The sequence below is a fragment of the Silurus meridionalis genome, chromosome 1 (assembly GCF_014805685.1).
Source record: "Silurus meridionalis isolate SWU-2019-XX chromosome 1, ASM1480568v1, whole genome shotgun sequence".
Classification (NCBI taxonomy): domain Eukaryota; kingdom Metazoa; phylum Chordata; class Actinopteri; order Siluriformes; family Siluridae; genus Silurus; species Silurus meridionalis.
Genome location: NC_060884.1, coordinates 28,079,673 through 28,100,815, shown reverse-complemented (window position 1 = coordinate 28,100,815; position 21,143 = coordinate 28,079,673). Strand labels below are relative to the sequence as shown.

The following is a 21,143-nucleotide window of genomic DNA, read 5'->3' as shown; positions in this document are numbered from 1 at the left end:
GGGAACCTTCCGTGCCATGCATGATTTCAAACCATGACGCCTTAGTGTATTACCAACAGTAACCTTGGAAACGGTGGTCCCAGCTCTTTTCAGGTCATTGACCAGCTCCTCCCGTGTAGTTCTGGGCTGATTTCTCACCTTCCTTAGGATCATTGAGACCCCACGAGGTGAGATCTTGCATGGAGCCCCAGTCCGAGGGAGATTGACAGTCATGTTTAGCTTCTTCCATTTTCTAATGATTGCTCCAACAGTGGACCTTTTTCACCAAGCTGCTTGGCAATTTCCCCGTAGCCCTTTCCAGCCTTGTGGAGTTGTACAATTTTGTCTCTAGTGTCTTTGGACAGCTCTTTGGTCTTGGCCATGTTAGTAGTTGGATTCTTACTGATTGTATGGGGTGGACAGGTGTCTTTATGCAGCTAACGACCTCAAACAGGTGCATCTAATTTAGGATAATAAATGTAGTGGAGGTGGACATTTTAAAGGCAGACTAACAGGTCTTTGAGGGTCAGAATTCTAGCTGATAGACAGGTGTTCAAATACTTATTTGCAGCTGTATCATACAAATAAATAGTTTAAAAATCATATATTGTGATTTCTGGATTATTTTTTAGATTATGTCTCTCACAGTGGACATGCACCTACGATGACAATTTCAGAACCCTCCATGATTTCTAAGTGGGAGAACTTGCAAAATAGCAGGGTGTTCAAATACTTATTTTCCTCACTGTATATATATATATATATATATATTGTTATTATTATTTTTTTTAATATAGAGAAAGCAGTTTTAAATATATAGATGTAGAATGAAAAATCTCTCTACACAAGGAGAGTGAGCACAATGTATATCTCTCTCTCTCTCTCTCTCTCTCTCTACTCTGAACTTCTGATGAAGAGGTGATTGGTCAGGTGGTCAGATTGGTCAGGTGATTGGTCAGGAGTAATAAAGAATAGATGGTCAGGATTTGACGCGCAATCGTTTCCTCTGTTGAAACTGTATAGACAAAATGTTAATGGATATTTTTTTATATTAGTTAATTAATTTTTATTAATTTTAATATTTAATATAATATTAATATTACTGATTGATTTTTTTTGCAGTAAACTTCCTTCCTTCCTTGTAATGGCTTTGGGTTGAAGACGGGAAAAACATCATCTTTTGATATGATCGACTTCCTTCTTCCTAAATATAAATGTTAGTGATTTCATTTTTATTATATGAATAAAATAAAATAAAATAAAACTATTTTATTACAGTTTAAAAAAATAAACAGACGACTTTTAGACTTCATGTACACAACATGCTTCCTGGTGCAGCTTCATTGGTTGGTAGCGTCCCTCCCTCCGCGCTATGATTGGCTAATTTTCCAGACCATGATTTTTCAGCCAATCAGCAAAGTAGGAGGCGGGACTTAATAGGCGTGATGGGCGACGGCGGAGAAAGTTTTCCTGGTTGTGTCTTCGGTGCCACGTCAAATGACGGAAGCGGGAGGCGGCGTCCCCCCTGGGGGCGGAGGCGCTGGAGTAAAGACGAGAGAACCGCAGTCCGTCTTTTAGAACCGGGAAACGATCGAAGAGCGGAAACGTCAAGATCCACCGAGTGTCTGCAAAAACACATGAGGTAGGAATATCAGCAGAACTGCATGTTCGGGTCAGGTCTGGAAGCACATGGTTTTAGGTGCTACACACACACACACACACACACACACACACACACACGAGTACAAGTCAATCTTTATATTTTCATGTAGAGATTATTATTAATAGCAGTAGTAATTCTGATCTATGAAGATGTACAGTTGTTGGATCAGAGCCATTTCTAAATATCACTGTAGACCAGGACAACTCGTTCATTGTGTGTTCTCTCTCTCTCTCTCTCTCTCTCTCTCTCTCTTTCTCTGTGTGTGTGTCTATCTGCTTCTCCCTCTCTCTCTCTCTCTCTCTCTCTCTCTCTGTGTGTGTCTATCTGCTTCTCTCTTTCTTTCTCTCTCTCTCTCTCTCTGTGTGTGTCTATCTGCTTCTCTCTCTCTCTCTCTCTCTGTGTGTGTCTATCTGCTTCTCTCTCTCTCTCTCTCTCTCTCTCTCTCTCTCTCTCTCTCTCTGTGTGTCTCTCTCTCTCTCTCTCTCTCTCTCGCTCATATTTTTAATATTTTTAATAAAAAGGAAAATAAAATTAGACATTGTAATAACCTAATGTGTATACACGTGTGTGTTTCTCTCTTTCTATCTGCAGCAGTTTATTTATCATCTCCTGCTGTTTTATCAGTAAAGATGTAAACGATACTTATTTAGTGTTAAAGCCGCCACACTCGTTTAAATGTTTATTCTACTGTCTAATTTATCGTAATAGACCGAGCCTTAGTGACTCGGTCAACAAGCCACGCCCCCTGACAGCCATGCCAACAGGACACCTGTGCTTGGCCACGCCCCGATGCCTGTGTCGTTACGTTTCATTCATTCTTCATCAGTATGATCACGTCTGTTAAAAATACAGCCTCCCATTTAGCACACCGTTGCTTTGCCCCAATTTGCCTGCAGTCCGTCCTGAATAATATCCAGGATTGTAATTAGTGTGTCCTGATTGTGGAATGAGTTTCCCATAGGTACCTGGAGGGTCTGGGTTTTATTTAAGATGTGGATCTAGACACAAAGCTCACATTTACACACATCTTTAAGGGATGAAATTTTGTTTATATGGCGATGTTTTCAGGAAATATAATACGTATAGAAGGAGTCTCCTGGTGCTTCAGGTGCAAGATGTAATAGTAAAAGTCACAGGGATGTTTTCATGAATTTCCGGTTCCTCTGAAACATGACGATCGACATTTTTTTTGTATTGTTAAACCACCTTCAAGGAAGAGGAAAAGAAAACAGAGCCTGGGGAGGGAATGATTGTTTCATAGCGGCTGTAATGTAAATAAAAATAGGAATGAGTGTGTGACATTAAATGAAACGATGAATACATTAAAAAACGTGCTGTTCCAGGACGATGATCATCAGTGGTGGAAACAGTAACGCAATTAAATGTCATCCTCGATTAGTGCGGCTTGAGTATTGCTTAATGTTTTAATGAGTAATAATAATAACCTCTGAGGGGAAAACAAGATGGTGTCAGAATCCTGAGGTAGACCTGGTTTTATACATATGAAAATCTCGATCTGAATGACTGTCTGATTGAAGGTCTATACAATCTTCTGCCTCCATGGTACTTTCGTTATCCGCAGTTATCATATAAATGCAGGTCAGGGTAATAAAGGCATGTTCTTGCCAGGAATTCAATACAACTCTTTAACCTTATCAGTACTCTTGCCTTCATTCTTGTCCGATCTGCAGTTCTGTCTTACTTTTTATTTCCAGATTTGTAAACATGAAGAATGATAAACTGGCACAGAGTCTGGCTGAAGCTGGCCAGTCTCATCTGCTGCAGTTCTGGGACCAGTTGAATCCTGAGGAACAATCAGAGCTGGCTAGAGAGCTTGAGGTTATGGACTTCCAGGAGATTAACACCTTCTTCAAAAAGGCCATGGAGAATTCTGGTCAGAGCAAGCAGGAGAAGGTGGACAGCAGGATGGAGCCTGTGCCACGTGAAGTTCTGGGCAGCGTGACACGTGACCACGATTCTCTGAAAGAGTGGGAGGAAGAAGGTTAGACTTTTCAGATCATTTTACTAATGAAAGATTCAGGACTAGTGTTTTTTTTATTTTATTTTTGGTTTTAAATCTAAATTTCATACATATAACATGCATTACTGATGAGTCTTTTCTGAGGGGTGGATAAACATATTACTGTTGATTCTTCCTCCGGATTTGAGCAACACATTTGGGACCATCTGGTTGTAGTTGTAGTCATCTGGTTGTAGGATTGATGTAACTGGTGTCCTACTCCTGTTTTTATGAGGTCATTCAGCATTGTGTCAAGACTTAATCACTCCCTATTTTTCTACTAAAGTTCTGAGACTTTCGTCACAGAACAGTTTCTGACAGTTTCCAGTTCCCACCCAAAGGGTTCTTATTGTGTGTGTGTGTGTGTGTGTGTGTGTGTGTGTGTGTGTGTGTGTGTGGAGGATAAGAAAGGTTAAGCTAGGAGCTAAAAAGTATGCTAGAGGTTGAATATGGCTTGGTGAATATAATCTTGAGTGCAGTTTATATAAGATAAGTGCGTGTCATGTTATCAAGGCGGGTCTTCCTACAATTCAGTGCAGCGAGTTTATAATGGTTATAAAATGGTTTATGAATCCAATACGTTTGTCCTCCTGATTTGCACGTACACCCCCTCCACATAGAATTATAAAAAAATCATTTTACAATGCGTTTAAATAGTCCTAAAGATAAGATTATACCTGCTTTAGAGATTATTACAACGTTTTTGAAACATGTACTAAAAGCAATCTCTACAAAATACCTTTCTTTTAAAGGCGTAGACAGATGTCAAAAAAAAGCACGAACATCTGGTTGATAAATTGAGTATCTTTTCCTATCTTTTTTATTTTTGTGTCCCCAATAGTGTACAAACCCACCAATGCTGTTTTTATAATTATTTGATTTCATTATGGAGTAAAAATGGAGGTTCCCTGGTGGTCTAGTGGTTAGGATGCGGGCTCTCACCGCTGTAGCCCGGGTTCGATCACCGGTCAGGGAACCAACCCCAGCCATTAGGGTTACACAAGCCTTAGTGCCGGTCCCAAGCCCGGATAAATGGGGAGGGTTGCGTTAGGAAGGGCATTCAGCATAATAACATGTGCCAAATCAAACATGCGGATGGTCTGCTGTGGCGCCCCCTAATGGGAGAAGCCGAAAAAAAGTTATTATGGAGTAAAAATGGTGATAAGCTCTGATTCATGTGTGCAGGTTTGAGATGTATATCACAGAATAAAGTGGCAGTTCTGCTACTAGCGGGAGGTCAGGGAACCAGACTCGGGGTGACGTACCCTAAAGGCATGTATGATGTCGGCCTGCCTTCGCACAAAACCCTGTTTCAGATCCAAGCCGAGCGCATCATCCGACTAGAGCAGCTCGCGAAGCAGGAGTACGGCGCAGAGTGCTGCATCCCATGGTGAGGACATTGAAAACATAACAGTGTTGATAGTCCAGTTTATGATTTCAGTTTCTTGGATAATGATGGTCCAGATTTAGTTTGGACAAAATGTTTCAACTATTATATTTGTTGTTATTTATTGTTTTGTGCAATCTAGCTGTAACATTTAATGCAAATAAATGATCCATAATTGAAAAACTTGATAGTTTTACAAATACACATTTCAGCATTGTCGCTAATCTGCGTGCAATTTCCTCGATTTGTGTAACAATTTATTATATCGCAGTCGCATGTCGCAATATCGACCGTAAACATCGCAACATGACATCTTTTCGAAATCGTGCAGCCTTTCTTTTTCAGTGCATTATCTGTGTAAAGCTGCTTCGAGACAGTGTTTAAAAGCGATATACAAATAAACATGAATTCAATTACATTTATACCAATCAGTAACTAAGTATTTCAAGATTTTTAGTTATTGTACAATAAGTTACATTCAAAGAATTGTTAATATTTACATGATGCTGAATGGACACATTGTACCATTATAACACAAGACTTATTATACGTATATAAGTTATTGTTTACCAGAGTAATAGAATGTGTTTGATGTTTAATGAATGAAAACGATTTAGATTAATACTAATGCTGTTGAATTCATAGTTCTAATTGATCTGAAGGTATTTTCTATAATACAGCTCTTGTAATAGTCTCTGTAGTTCAGGTTAATGTTAATGTACGAAGTAATATATTATAATTTTTAAAACCGGGACTTGTATAGTGGACAATAAACATAAATGTGTGGTTGATCTCGAGAAGTTTACTGTAATTTTGGAAGGAGTTTTCAGTGTCAGGTCTTTGTAACAACTGTATTTCACACCACAACAAAGAGTTTTGTTTTATAAAAAAAAATAGAGGATGATGGAGCAGTTGTTTATAGATGCTGGAACATAAGGGATAAGTGGATCTACACGTCATTAATAAACGCACACAATTTCCTACAAACGCATGCCCTGGAAACTTAGCATTAGATGTTATTATGATTAGACTCCTGTATAAATTTGTGTATAAATTTCCCTTCAAACGCATGCGAAATAAGCTGTTGCTATAGAAACGACAACACGATTGAGCCAGCAAATACATATTAACCTTACAGAGCAGCTTTTCAATAATAGGAAATGAATTGAAATATTCTGACAAATTAGAAAAAGGTTAATAAATAAATAATATTACAAAGTAAATCTCCATTCAGGAACCAACCCTTGAACCTCTACAGTATGGAAAGTTTCAAGGAAATAAAAAAAAATAATAAATAAATTTAAAAAATCCCAGCAATTGTTTTCAAAGTGTAATTTCTTTTTCTTCTTGAAACCTCGCCAGCTGAAAGGTTGTGAAAAATGTAGTGGAAGTGAAGCAGACGTGCGAGCAGCATGCTGTCCTGATGGAAGTAGATCAGGCCTGCTGTGTGTGTGTGTGTGTGTGTGTGTGTGTGTGTGTGTGTGTGTGTGTGGTTTTTCTTTTTTGTTTTTTTTCCTAAATTTCGAAACAACCCGTTAAATCGCACAAAATTACCCTCATAATGAAATAAAACCAATAAACCATGTTATTCAGAAATAAGTTATTCCGGTATTGCCTTGAATGAGGAAATACTTTTCCTGGCACTTGGCTGGTAATTTCTTTTTTGTGTCACACAGTAATAATTATCTGCATATCAACCACTTTTCTGGGTTTGGTTTATTTTTTTATTCTGTTTTTTTCCCCCCTTTTAGGTACATAATGACGAGCGGCAGAACAATGGAGTCCACCGAAAAGTTCTTTTCCAAACACAAGTACTTTGGCCTGAAGAAAGAGAACGTCATATTCTTCCAGCAGGGCATGCTTCCTGCCATGGACTTCAATGGCAAGATCATACTCGAAAGCAAAGGCAAACTCTCCATGGCACCAGGTGACATTTCACAATTCAATGTGTTCCTGGATAGAAACTCAAGTATTTCCCCTTGAGCTTCTGTAGTTCTTATTTTAAGATCTGATGCACATTATATCTAACACTACATATTTTATTATGTCAAGGTTTGTTAGACATCAGCTGGCTGTACAGTATAAGTATTTACGAGTCACAGTTTCTCAGTCATTTTACCTGTATTAAGTACTTTATTCAAGCATTATTGAAATTGAACTTGAACTCGTACTCATGTATATTTACAAGTGAAAAACTCCTCACATTTTCAAAGTACTTGTATTTATAAAACTTAAAATAAAAAAAAAAAAAAGGCATGAGATTCTCCCACTATTAAGGTATTAATGTAGGTGACATCTTTGAGCTTTGATGATGTTGGTATCTAACAATCAGGGGGAAAAATGTATCTGATATATTTTGTGAATAGGCAGCTGATTAACTCTAACTAATTATTTAAGATGACAATCTGTATGTGGAATTGTGCTGAATGCTGGCTGGTATAATAATCATATAATCAGCCAATTAGTTCATTAGGATGGCACGATCCATATAAGTAAATGTGCAATGGATCTAAAACTCTGCACACCTTTGTTCTTTATTGTGGTGTCAAAAATCCAAATAGTGTAAATGATACAAACATTGAATTAAATGAAGAATGAATTATTGTAAATTATTTACATGTGCAGTGAATTTTACATTCAAACTGACACATTTTTATTAAAGAAATAGATGCAATTAGGATATTACTCCTCGTTTTTATTTAGGTGTTCACACCTATACTAATACTTTGTCGAATATTTGTATTGTATTGTAATTTTATTGCCCTGCGATCTTGGTGCAGTTTGGTGGCTTAATAAGAAGGAAAGATCACATTGTTTTTAGGATGATAATATTACCTAATATCTCAATTAATTAAAAAAATAATAATTTTCTGTGCAATCTGATACATTGATACATTGTGTGTGTGTGTGTGTGTGTGTGTGTGTGTGTGTGTGTGTGTGTGTGTGTGTGTGTGTGTGTGTGTGTGTGTCTGTGTTGTTTTGCCCATTTTGAGTTTAGATTTCAAACAGGAGGCTGAAAGTCTAAATTTTTTATATAAAAAACGGATTAAATTTGAGCAATCGTTGGTTCTTTTGACTTTTGTTGTCTTTTGATGACTTTTCCACTTATTGCCAGGTTCTTACAAGTTATTAGAGCAGAATTGACATCTCTGTGGGCTTCCCAGATTGAATCTGACATTACATTTTCTTTAAAAATGCTCATTAAATTTGATAAAAACATTCACTATGAACCATTTTCGTTGATTCAGACGGCAACGGAGGCCTTTACCGAGCGCTGGGAGTGTATAAGATTGTGGAGGACATGGAGAAAAGAGGAATCAACTACATCCACGTCTACTGCGTGGACAACATCCTGGTGAAAGTGGCCGATCCGGCTTTTGTTGGGTTTTGTGTGCGTAAGGGAGCAGACTGCGGCGCCAAGGTAAGTGATCACGCAGGCCATGCAGGTTTTACGCTTATAACTGAAGTCATTCTTCAAATATGATTTAAAAAATACTTCAAATAAGAAATTGGAGATTTTTTTTTTGTTGATTGCATAGAAAATTACGTTTTTTTTCTGTAAAACAAAAATAATACAAGCTCTTTTTAACATTCACAAAGTTCCAGTTTAATATCATATGAATTAGAGATTAAGGCAGGAATTAGTTGAGGCGTTGGTGCAAATGTTCAATGTTTCAGAACGCAGTGCAGCAATACAACAAAGTTGCCCTGGCAGACACTCAGCTAGTTAGTGATCAAAGACAGTACAATGATCTATCGTGATCTGTGCATCTATAAGATGATCAGCGTATCATGAAAGTTGAGAAAGTGAGAAGTAAAGCAAGGGTTAAATCCCACTGTACTTCTCCTATTGGGAAGTATGGAACTGTATTGTTGGTAGGAAACCACACTTAATCTCAGACACCAGTGAAGATGTTAATTGTAAAGATGTTCCAGTGGACATCGTAAATCGGAATACAAAATTTCGATCTATATTTAAAATTCCTACCTCAAGCCTAACGTCCCCAGCTCCAGATCCACGTGGTTAGAAAAGATAAATTAATTAATTAAGTGAGTAATTAATAACATTTTCCCAGTTTAATTTGTTTTGTAGTCATTTCTACAGTCTCTTCAATCTGGCAACCCTGCTTTTGTATAGCTACCCTATTCCTTAGTTTTCTGTTTACCTTCTATTCTGGTAACATTTGCATGTTGAACAATCTCAATTTGTTGATTTGACATCATTTTGAATTATGAGTGGCATTAAATTCAAATGTAAAATTCAAATTTATAATTCAAATTCGAATTTTATTCGTCACATACACATTCATGCAGAGTATGACACGGTGAAATGCTTTTTTTTTGACTGTTTGACTGTAAACATGGAAGAAATACAATATAAAGAGAAAAATGAGAGTAAAGTAACGTAAAAATGAATTTTAAAAAAGTGTAAAAGTATATTCCAATATAGTCTGACTATAGAGTATTAAATGTGTATTATATATATTTATATTTATTTATATTTTATATATATATAATATATATAAAATACTCTATAGTCTGACTATATTTTAATATACTTTTATACTTTATTTTATTTATTTTTGTTATTTTACTCTTATTTTTCTCTTTTATTTTTATATATATATAATACACACATACATGAATTAAACAGAAGGGATGGATGGATGGATATGTTTGACAGATATAGACAGAAGTACAGATTAAAGTGACCCAGTATGATTGTCATTAAAGAGTCTATGTGCTGGTATAAAAAAAAATGCAAAAGTGAAAGTGATGATGTATAACATGACGCTGTTTGAGTCCAGTCCAGAGTTGAAGATCCATTGATATGATGTGTAGTGTCAGCATTGTTCCTTTTGTAAGTTTATTGGAGGACAATGAAAGACATGCTCAGTTCCCTAGTTGTCTATCAGCCAGGGTTTGTTTCCCAGGCAGCGAACTTACCAAGCCACTTGGGGCAGGGGGAAAGGGACTTGCATAAGCGAGTGCACTCAGTGTTGCTCCCAAGCCTGGATCAAATGGGAGGATTGCGTCAGGAAGGGCATCTGGTGTAAAACCTGTTCCAAATCAAACATGCAGTCGATATGGAGACATCTAACTTTCTGCCAGATGATATCACCACCACCCCACTGCCACCTCTGGAACATTTATTTGTATGAAATAAAAGCATTCTTCTCTGTGTAAACGGATTATACAGCAGCTGTATATACCCCTATTCTGTCATACCCTGCACCCCCTCTGACGCTCACTAGATGGTGCAATTTCTTACTAAAATTAATTTTCTGAATGATGTTTCTATAATTTCTAGGGTTCTGCTGTGTTTTTTGACTGTTATTCTCTTCTACTACGTCTGCAATGTCCATTTTGCCCTTCTTTTCAGACTTTGAGTTTAGCTGACAGTGTGAATGGGAAATAGTTTCTTGCAAGACAATACCTTAAAGGTAAAAGAGCAAAAAGATTTATACTGTACATTACAGTGAAATGATATATCTGCATATCCCAGCAAATTCACACACACATGTCAGGTGAAGTCTCCAGCTAATGACTAAACATCTGGAAAGAAATGAGCACCAGGGTCCTTGCGTCTATTCCGAATGCTGTAGGTCTTCAGGGAGGTTAAAGCCTTGCTCTAATGGTCCGTGTGAACAGGAAATGTTTCTCTTCATGATTCTGAATGAAGTAAAATGTTTCCACATGACTGCTCTGACCACAGCTCTGATGAGATTTACTCTAATTGATTATCATTAGTGTCTACCCATCATTTACACATTCCCTTTCACCACGCCTGTTCACATTTGTCTTCCGTCCGTGTCTTGTGAAAGGCCGCTCGCCACGTCAGTGAAGAATTCTTGAAAACACTTGGCCAGATTTCTGTTTGGTGAAAGAGAAATGTGTTTTCTTTCATTGCGGTTGGCAAAGATGCGTCTAGGTTGTTCTTGTACATCACAGAAAAGCAGCAGGACGACTGTCCTGATGTGAAATATGGATATAAATGGATTTTTAATATGTATTTTAATGTTCTGTGAAAAAGCTTCAAAAACAGCTGACTAGTGGAGATGTTCAGCCGTTTAGTATCATCAGATCCTGTGGTGGATTATAAGCTTAGTTCTCTCTCTCTCTCTCTCTCTCTCTCTCTCTCTCTCTCTCTCTCTCTCTCATTTTTCTCTTTCTCTCTCTCCCTCTCTCACTCTCTCATGCTTTCTATTTTCCCCTCTCTCTCTCTCTTTCTCTCTCGCTCTCTCTCATTCTTTCTCTCTCTCTCTCTCTCTCTCTCTCTCACTCTCATTCTTTCTATTTTCCTCTCTCTCTCTCTCTTTCTCTTTCTCTCTCTTTTGCTCTCGCTCATTCTTTCTATTTTCCTCTCTCTCTCTCTCTCTCTCTCTCTCTCTCTCTCTTTCTCTTTCTCTCGTCCTCTCTCTCACGCTCTCATTCTTTATATTTTCCTCTCTCTCTCTCTCTCGCTCACATTCTTTCTATCCCCTCTCTCTCTCTCTCTCTCTCTCTCTCTTCTTTCTCTTTCCTTCTTTCTCTCTCTTTCTCCTTCCCTTTCTTTCTTTTTCTTTTTTCTTTCTTTCTTTTCTTTCTTTCTTTCTTTCTTTCTTTCTTTCTTTCTTTCTTTCTTTCTTTTCTTTCTTCCTCTCATTCTCTCTCTCTCTCTCTCTCTCTCTCTCTCTCTCACTCTCTCGCTCACATTCTTTCTATTTTCCTCTCTCTCTCTCTCTCTCTCTCTCTCTCTCTCTTTTATTCTTTCTCTTCCTTCTTTCTCTCTCTCTCTCCCCACTCTTTCTCCTTACCTTTCTTTTCTTTCTTTCTTTCTTTCTTTCTTTCTTTCATTCTTTCTCTCTCTCTCTCCCCACTCTTTCTCCTTACCTTTCTTTTCTTTCTTCCTCTCATTCTCTCTCTCTCTATCTTTCTCTCTCTCATTCTTTCTCTTTCTCTGCCCCTCCTCTCCCTCTTTCTTTCTCATTCTTTCTTTCTCTCTCGCTCTAATTTTTCTCTCTCTCTTTATCCCTCTTTCTTTCTCTCTCTCTCTGTCTTTCTTGTCTAATTATTTACTCTCACTTACATTTTAACTTTCTTATTTCATTTCTTATTTACTGACTCTATGGCTTGCTATCACTCGTCTTTGTCCATGACTTGATGATTTTTTTCCCCCATATCACCTTCCATGTTTTCCCTTTCAGCATTACAACGAACGACCTTTTAAATATCAGCACATGGATTTCTGCATGAAAAGAACAAATTCAAGTCTGAAAAAATGTTATTTAGTTAGTGCTTTGAGAATCTGGGAAAAATCTTTAAAAGTCTCTTGTGTTTTTATGAGGAAAAATCACAAACCCTGGTGTCCATTATCCTTGACCATTATGTTACAATTTCTGGTGAATAAAAACATGAATGCCTGTGAAACTATGCACAGATTGAAATGCTTTCACGTTTTATAATGTTTACGAGTCCTGGGTCCAGACTCGCACTAGTAATTAAACAGTGGGTTTATGACTTGAACCCACCTACCGCTTGTAACATGTAAACCATGAAGTTAGCGTGGCTTTAGTTCGTCCTTTAATGTGAACCCATCATCAGCCGAGACCTTATAATTTCTTACTCCCAGAAGGAGTGTTTGTTTTTTTTTTCTAGCCTTGTTTTAATTTAATGCCGTCTCCAGACATAGAGAGAAGTCAATGGTTTGGAGTCAAAAATTTTGCGTGTGTTTTTTTGTGAAGTAGTGAACTTAGCAGGAACCAAAGCTGCTGGTCTGCTTTCACGAGCGAGGTTCAGAAAACCTTGAGAAAGCAATTTAACTCTAAATCCACCCGCTTGCAGGAAATGACCAGAATGTATGCCGTGTTTTGGGTTGTGGCGTTTTTTTTTCTAGATGTGAGCAACAAACCTGAGCCAAACAGCAGTACGGACCAACACACAAAACAAGAGAATAAACACAATTTGGTTATAATTAGTTGGTACTTTAATGAACCAATCATTTTTATTTGTTTTTTTTTGTTTGTTTTTGTGCAAATTCGTTGTGCTTTTATTATATTTTCAGGCAGTTTTTGTTTTGTTTGATCTTTTTTTTTTTTTTTTTTGCAGAAGCTTTAGGTTTTCCAAGTAGATTTTTGCCTTTGGGTTTGTTTATTTATTTATTTTGAGTGTGAAACAAAACCAAAACAAACATCCAATGAAACAAAAGTATTGCGTTTACTTCTAACCCTAACCCTTGAGAAATTCACGGTTGTGTCACAAGTGATTTATGGGTGAAATCTTCTTGTAGTAAATTCCTGGTTATTACATATATGATCAGGGCCATTTCTAGCATTTTTGGAACCCTGGGCAAGATTCCCATTGTCAGCCCGCCCCTCCCACATGACTCCGCCCTCCCGCATGGCTCCGCCCTTTTACCAAAATGCTTCAACCCCACACAATACAAATCATACACACTACAAAGATACCAGAATTCAAGTATGTAAACATGTACTGTATATTACATTTCAGCAGAAAAACATCAATAATTTAAAGGGGTGAGGGTGAGGGTGGCAGCAAGGCAGGGGGCGCTCACTCCTAGTTTGCCTATGACAAAATTTTACCTGCGTTACGTCATAATCAGAATGTTAAGAGACTATTTTTAGGTGTATTGTTGCATTACTATTAACAGTGGACATTATCCCAAAGCAGCTTTATAGAGAAAGAGGTTATAAAATATGATCTTCTAAGTTTACTGCCTATCAGTTTATCCCTAATTAGTGAGCCAGTGGTGAACGTGGGCAGAAAAAAATCTCCCTGAGATGGTATGAGGAAAAAAATATTATTCCACAAAATGCATTTCCTAGATACTAAAATGCATATTCCTAAACTTTTAGCAGTGATATTCTTCACACTGGGATCAGTTTGCTTGCACAAATCCCATTCCTGGTTGTTTGTTCATTGGCAGGTGGTTGAGAAAAACAATCCGACCGAGGCAGTGGGCGTGGTCTGTAAGGTGGATGGCCGGTACCAAGTTGTAGAGTACAGCGAAATCACAATGGCTACAGCTCAGAAGCGCAGCGCCGACGGTCGACTCATGTTTAACGCGGGAAACGTGGCCAATCATTTCTTCACTCTTTCTTTCCTCAAAGACATCGTCAAGTAAGAGAACTATATACATTTTTTTTCCAGCACAGTATCTCGCAGGGGTTTTATTTCTTTTTAATGATTATTTTAAGAGTAATTAATATATCTTTGAATTTATGGGTCTCTCACGTCATCGAATGAACATGTGATTTAGGTTGGATTTAGCGTTGCTAGGCAACCTATCACAATACCATGTTGAAGCAGGAGTTTTATGAGCTGTTTGCCGTCTTGTAAATAGAACAGAATGGACTGAAACTATGAGGTAAAGTCGAATAAGGAACATCTGCAGATTTAGGCTTGGATTTTAAACCCGTGATGTTTTTACCAGACCTGCTCTCGCATTGTAATTCATATGACATTCTAATAGAAAGAACATCCCCGTATTCATCTTTCTCATTTGCCTTTTCGACACTTGGTCTTTCAGTACCCATGAGCCTCAACTGCAGCACCATGTGGCTCAGAAGAAAATCCCCTACGTGGACGCACAAGGCGAGCAGGTCAACCCCGAGAAACCCAACGGAATTAAGATGGAAAAATTCGTGTTTGACATCTTCCAGTTTGCCAAGTTAGTGCTTTTATTTTTAATTTTTTTATTTCCTTCTCTTTCCTGTACCCTGTCTGAATGAAAGAAAAAGGTCTTGGTTAAAAATACTGTAGGAAAATCTAACACAAATATCCATTTCTGTCCTTTATGCACTGATTGTATTGTAATACCTTCCCTTTATTGCATCAGCGACCATCTTCAACAGGGTTTAGCACTTTCTGTGGATTTAAAGTCCATTTCCTGGTGTTAGTGCTGTATTATTCATATATATGTATATGTTCGTGGGGGTTTTAGGAGGTTTGTGGTGTATGAGGTGCTGAGAGAGGATGAGTTTTCTCCACTGAAGAATGCAGACATTCAGGATGTGAAGGACACTCCCACAACTGCACGCCATGCCCTTATGTCCCTGCACCACCGCTGGATCCTAAACGCAGGCGGCCATTTTATTGATGAGAATGGAACCCGTGTGCCTGCTATACCCAGGTGAGCACCATTTTTATTTAGATAGATAGATGGATGGATGGATGGATGGATAGATAGACCATTTAAATGTGTCTAGATAATTAAAAAGAATAACGTGTTTTAAACATAGCATTTAGAAGTTTTAACATTTTATTTGATAAACTCAAAATTGTCCTCATGTAAGTGTACAGTGCTTTATTCTGTCTTCAATGGAGAGATTGCATGGATCTGAGGTTTGCCTGATAGCTGTTTACAGCTAAATATAGCTCTCTCTCTCTCGGGCCTGATCTACATAAAAAAGCAGTCGAAGAACACAGTCACATGATGCAAATCATAAGCTGATGTCATTATACAGTGAGATTATAATCAATATAATCATCAGCGTCAGTTTATATCTTGGAGCCTTTCTCCAAATCAAGGTTTCTTTACAGTTAAACTGCTGACATGTACAAGAAATGATTCAAAAATACCCGAATACAAACGTCGTGTACAACAAAAGAAACACAACTGTATTGAGTAATAACTAAACCAATATGATATTGGAGAAAAGGAAATGCATCCTGGACAACAAAGAAACCAAAATTCTGGAGCATGAATAGAAACGTATTGTACAATAAGTACACAAAAATAAACAAATATACAAATACACATTGGAGCACAAATATGAATAATGAATGAATACACAGATTTTCGACTATGAATCAAAACATACTGAACAATAATTCAACAAATGCAAATAAAGAACCACTAACATTTTAGACAACGAATAAACAAATTTAGAGCTATTGTACAATGAAGGTTGACCCTGACGATAGAAGTCATGATAGATGTTAATGCTACATTTCTCTTTTCACAGTATGTCCAGTGTTTTACAGCTCAGGCCACCCCTTTTTTACACTCTTATTCCCTGTGTAACATTTCTAGACACGGACCAGCAGGGGCACTCATACCTGATGGCAGCCAGAAGTAACTATTTCTGTGGTTCTATGGTAGTGCATGGTGATGGGGCTTTTTCGCTTCTCCCTTAGTAGTTTTAACAGCCAGTAGGTGATAGAGAATCCAGCTCAGGAGGTGGAGGAGAGTTCGGCTCTCCTGGTGTTTCGGTAAAGGTTGGTATTCTCAACCTACTGCCCATGACTCGACAGTAGACGCTAACATGCAAAAACGGTGCATGCTGGGAAGAGGGCGCAGGGCATGGTGGACATTGGCACGACTTGTTCGCTCGCTACTATAACCGTACGGTGCTCTCTTGCTCGTAATCAAGTTCTCTTCGCTAATCTCTTAACAACCTATTGGCCGCAAGTGAAAAAAAATACTTTTGGATCATGTGAAATCAGTGTTCTTGTGTCAAATCTCTTTGAATGTTCACGGGTGGACAAATCATTAAGCACATTTATTTGTTGTTGTAGTAAACAAAGCCAGAGAACAGAGAAAGAACCAACTGTTGGAAAAAAATCGACTTGATCACAATACAAAGCCACTATAATCTGTATGATCAGAACTTATGCTCCAAAGTTGTTAGAGATGCAAATTCTATGGAATGTATTACACTTTTTCCAAATACTTTTAAACTATTGGGAATAAGCTATTTATCCAATGAGCAGTTGAGGGCTTTACTCAAGGGGCTAGCACTGGCACCTGGGATACTACCCATGGGAGAACAAATACAGACCAAAAACTGTTATACTACTCTAATGATGGCACAACATCCATTTAAACACTTGAGCTAAACCAGGGGTCCCCAAAACATTTTTTCTGTGAGGGCTAAATAATTGTTTGTTTCTTTAATGGGGGTCCAAGTGGGTCTGCAACAGAAAATAACATGGGCCAGAGAGACTACCAGTGTTATTGTGTAGATGTATTTATTATGCCTCCTAATGCTAGATTCGTTTATTTTGTTATGCACCGAACAGACATATAAGCAGTACTTTTTTAAGAAATGTATACCACCTAATAAAAGAGCATAATAACCATCATAATGACATTTTTTTCATGTTCATTACTATTAAAATCTAAACATTTATGTTACGTTGAATGTACCATTCTGTCAGCTGGTGGGTCACACATAATCAGGCTACAATAATAACTAAGGGAAATATTAGTTTGAAAGCCAGTCTTTATTATCAAATACAGATATATGAGTAAAATATATATTTAAAATTATATATTTTCTTTATATCTTTCTCGCATTGTTCAGAGGGACCCCTGAGCTCGCCTATAGAAGCGTAGACAAAACATTAAACACTACAGCTCAGTTGGTTAATTGGACATTGAAATAAACATCACATGGGTCAGAGCAGCACTTTGGCTGACGAATTAATGATCTGTCCACTCCTGTTACTGTTACACCACCATTCACTCAGCCATGAGTGCAATGGGCTTTTCCTATAACCCAAATCCTTTTCTACACAGTGTGTTCAGATCTTTGTGATTACTCCTCCTATTTGTCTACTTTTTAAAAAAGATTTTTGACCCTCTATATTTTACAGTCTGAAGGATGGAACTGACCTGCCAATGAAATGTGAGATCTCTCCACTTGTGTCCTATGGGGGAGAGGTTAGTAAAAGCCTTGGACTTTATTTATTTTGACCTTGTGAGCAATATTCATTGGCTGGCAAGAGACACTCCTACATTAACATTTATGGCATTTGGCAGACCAAAACGACTTACATTTATTTTATTTTTACAACTAAGTATCTATGGGGTCAAGGGCCTCACTCAAGGGGCCCAGAAATGGCAGCTTGACATGGCTGAGATTTGAACTCCTGACCTTCGAATTCAAAGGCCAATGCCTTAACCACTGAGCTACACTATATGGATTAAAGTATTGGGACATCTGACTTTCCCAACCATATGTGGTTCACACAGTTGGATTCGTTTGCATGACATTTTCTCTTTACTTGAACTAGGAGACATGAACCTGTTCCAGCATGACAATGCCCCTGTGAACAAAGCAAACACCATGAAAATATGCTTTGCATGGGTTGGAATGGAAGATCTCCTATTATAGATCTCTGATCTCAACCCTATTGAACACCTTTGGGAGAAATGTGAATACTAATTGCACCCCAGTCCTCCTCACCTCACCTACATTAGTACCCGACTTTACTAACACTCTTGTGTCTGAATGAGCACAAATATCCAGAAGCACACTCCATAATCTAGTGGAACATCTTACCATAAGAGTGGAGGGAATTATAGGAGAAAATTGGGACTAAATGTGGAATGCGCTCAAAAAGCACATACCATACTTATGACCAGGTGTCCGCAAACCTTTAGTGATGTAGCCAGTGGCGGGCCGTGCATTTGGTACCTGGGCCTTCAGTGGGGACCTACCTGACTTAATCCACCTCTTAATACCACCACTCTCACGTTGCAATTATAGAAACCATCAATACTATACAAAAACGCAATATAACAATACAGTAATATTACAGAGAGAGAGGCTTTCACATATGGAGGGTGAATACCATTTTACTAAAACAAGAAACCCAGTTAAGACTCCAAACCTCTACACTACAACCACAACTGTGCACCTACATCATCTGGAGCAGTTCAGAATCAATATTTGTCTAATAACATGACAAAAACATTAAAATGTTAATAAAATACAACCTACTCACTAGAGATTCAGACCTATAATTTGCACCGATCCTCAGAGGCTGTAATCCAGTGGTTCGGCTCGTATTCGCTGGTCTGGAAGTGGTGAACAAATCCTTTCCAGGCTGAGACAAGCTAGCTAGCTTCGGGGTTAGCCCACCTCTAGCTCACCTCTGACCAACCAATCAGAGGACGGAAAAATGCTGACACTATTCTGGGCCAGCTAGCTGCCCTGTGAGGGGAATATGAAATCTGATTGGTTAAAAAAACAGACTCATTGAAAATATTCTCTAGGGCCAGCAGTACTGACTTTGAAGGCCCTGGGCAGATTAGATTGACATGGCAGCACATAGAGGCTGAAGTCTGATTGGACAAAAAAGATAACATCCACATACACGTACTTGAAGCAGTGCAGACCAGAGAAACGCTACGAAATGAAGAGAATAAACTGTTGGGAATAAATTAATACAATTGCATAGAACAATATTTGAATTTTAGGTTGTTCTGATAGTGTTTAGGCCAGCAGCGAAGGCTTTGCTGACCCTGACCGCCCACCACTGGATATAGTGTCTGACCTCCTCTAAGAGCAGGCGTATTCATTAAAAAAATAATTTTAATATTAAAATTAGCCAAATAATATTTATCATCATAGGAGTTTCAAATCTTTGCAAGTTATTAACAGTGAACATTTTTGTTACTGCACAGGGACTGGAGAAACTGGTGCAGGGTAGAGAATTTCACCCAACACTGATCATCAGCGAAACTGGAATCAACGAGCGTGTGAAAAACGGACTGTGAACCACGAGCTCGACACCCGAAAACCAGCATGGATGCCGTTTTTTCCTCCCCTTCTTCTGCCCTCCCTCTTCCTATCAGGCTGGGAGAAAATGTGACATTCTAGTGCAATAAGATTCAAGGGCCTCATGTAATCCAAATCAACCTATTTATTTTGCAAAACTTATTTTTATATCGAAATGCTTGTTTAAACATGCATGGTAGTTAATAATTTATATGAACTTGTTTAGGAATGAACATAATGTAATATAATGTAATCAGAACGGTACATGGGTTAATCTGTATGACTCTCAGCACCACAGCATTTTTATATCCAGCATTTTCTCAGGACATTGAGAAACCCAACGTCAAGAGGACGCTCAGTCTTACCACATTGTACACCTTTTTCATTTTTAAAGGCTTGGCCTTTGCGGCTCCACACATCATTCCACAGTATACTTACCTTTAGAAGAAGAGCTAATAGTAATAAATATTAGTGAAACACTTTTTTAAATACTTCACTTGATACACATGTAAATGAACAAATCAAACAGAACCGGGACAAATCAAATTTCTGAGATGCTGTAACTGTGGTCAATATTTTCTAAAGAAGAGGGAAAAAAATAAATACTTTATATACTCGTTATGAAAAAAAAAAAAGTGACTTTCTGTCTTTATTTATTATGTTTGTATGGGTGTGTTTTTACATCCTGGTACAGAGCAATTTCCCAACAAAGACAGGAAAATCTGACAGTTACATTTATGGCATTTATTAAATGCCCTTATACAGAGAGACTCTCATTTGTACAAGTGAGTATTTGAGGGACTTGTTCAGGGGCGCAGCAGTAGCAACTTGGTGGAACTGTGATTTAACCTTATGACATTCTGACCATGAAGCCATTCATAGCACAGAAACTGCCCTAGTTAAAATCACTAATGACCTGTTTTTAGCTTCAGACCAAGGCTTCATCTCGCTGTTGGTTTTACTAGATCTTAGTGCTGCATTCGACACTATAGATCATGATCTCCTCCTAGATCGCTTACAGAATTACATCGGCATTCAGGGACAGGCATTAAGCTGGTTTAAATCCTACCTGTCCGATCATTACCATTTCATAGATTTAAATGGAGAGCTATCCAGGCTAATGCTAGTAAATTATGGCGTGCCACAAGGTTCAGTTCTAGGACCCCTGCTCTTATATATATATATATATATATATATATATATATATATATATATATATATATATATATATATATATATATATATATACATGCCTCCGTTAGGAAATATTATTAGAAGGCATGGAATTAGCTTCCATTGTTATGCTGATGATACCCAGCTATATATCTCAACAAAACCAGGCGATACAGCTTAATTAGCTCGCATAACTGAGTGTGTTAAAGAAATAAGAGATTGGATTACCCGTAACTTTCTACTATTAAATTCTGATAAGACCAAAAACCAGTATAAAGAAGCTTCAGCATCTCAACCTGCATTTAGACGGATGTTCTGTAACCACTAGTTCAATGGTAAAAGACCTGGGAGTTATTTTAGACAGCAATTGATCATTTAATAACCATATCAACCAAGTTACAAAAACAGCCT

At 37.9% G+C, this 21,143-nt stretch overlaps 1 protein-coding gene across 2 annotated transcripts; it reads left to right on the top strand.

Annotated features, from left to right (window-relative positions):
- Positions 1 to 1,410: 1,410 nt before the first annotated feature.
- uap1 (UDP-N-acetylglucosamine pyrophosphorylase 1) lies at positions 1,411 to 19,672 on the top strand. Of its 2 annotated transcripts, XM_046853365.1 has the most exons (11): positions 1,411 to 1,621; positions 3,358 to 3,644; positions 4,848 to 5,052; positions 6,801 to 6,976; positions 8,298 to 8,470; positions 13,976 to 14,169; positions 14,579 to 14,719; positions 14,993 to 15,181; positions 16,085 to 16,126; positions 17,650 to 17,716; positions 19,466 to 19,672. In XM_046853365.1, the coding sequence occupies exons 1-11, from the start codon at positions 1,425 to 1,427 to the stop codon at positions 19,556 to 19,558; spliced, it is 1,764 nt and encodes a 587-aa protein (XP_046709321.1). In that variant the 5' UTR covers positions 1,411 to 1,424; the 3' UTR covers positions 19,559 to 19,672. The 2 variants fall into 2 exon arrangements, with proteins under 2 accessions (XP_046709321.1, XP_046709312.1); XM_046853356.1 differs by lacking the exon at positions 16,085 to 16,126 and having other exon boundaries at positions 1,428 to 1,621.
- Positions 19,673 to 21,143: the final 1,471 nt, after the last annotated feature.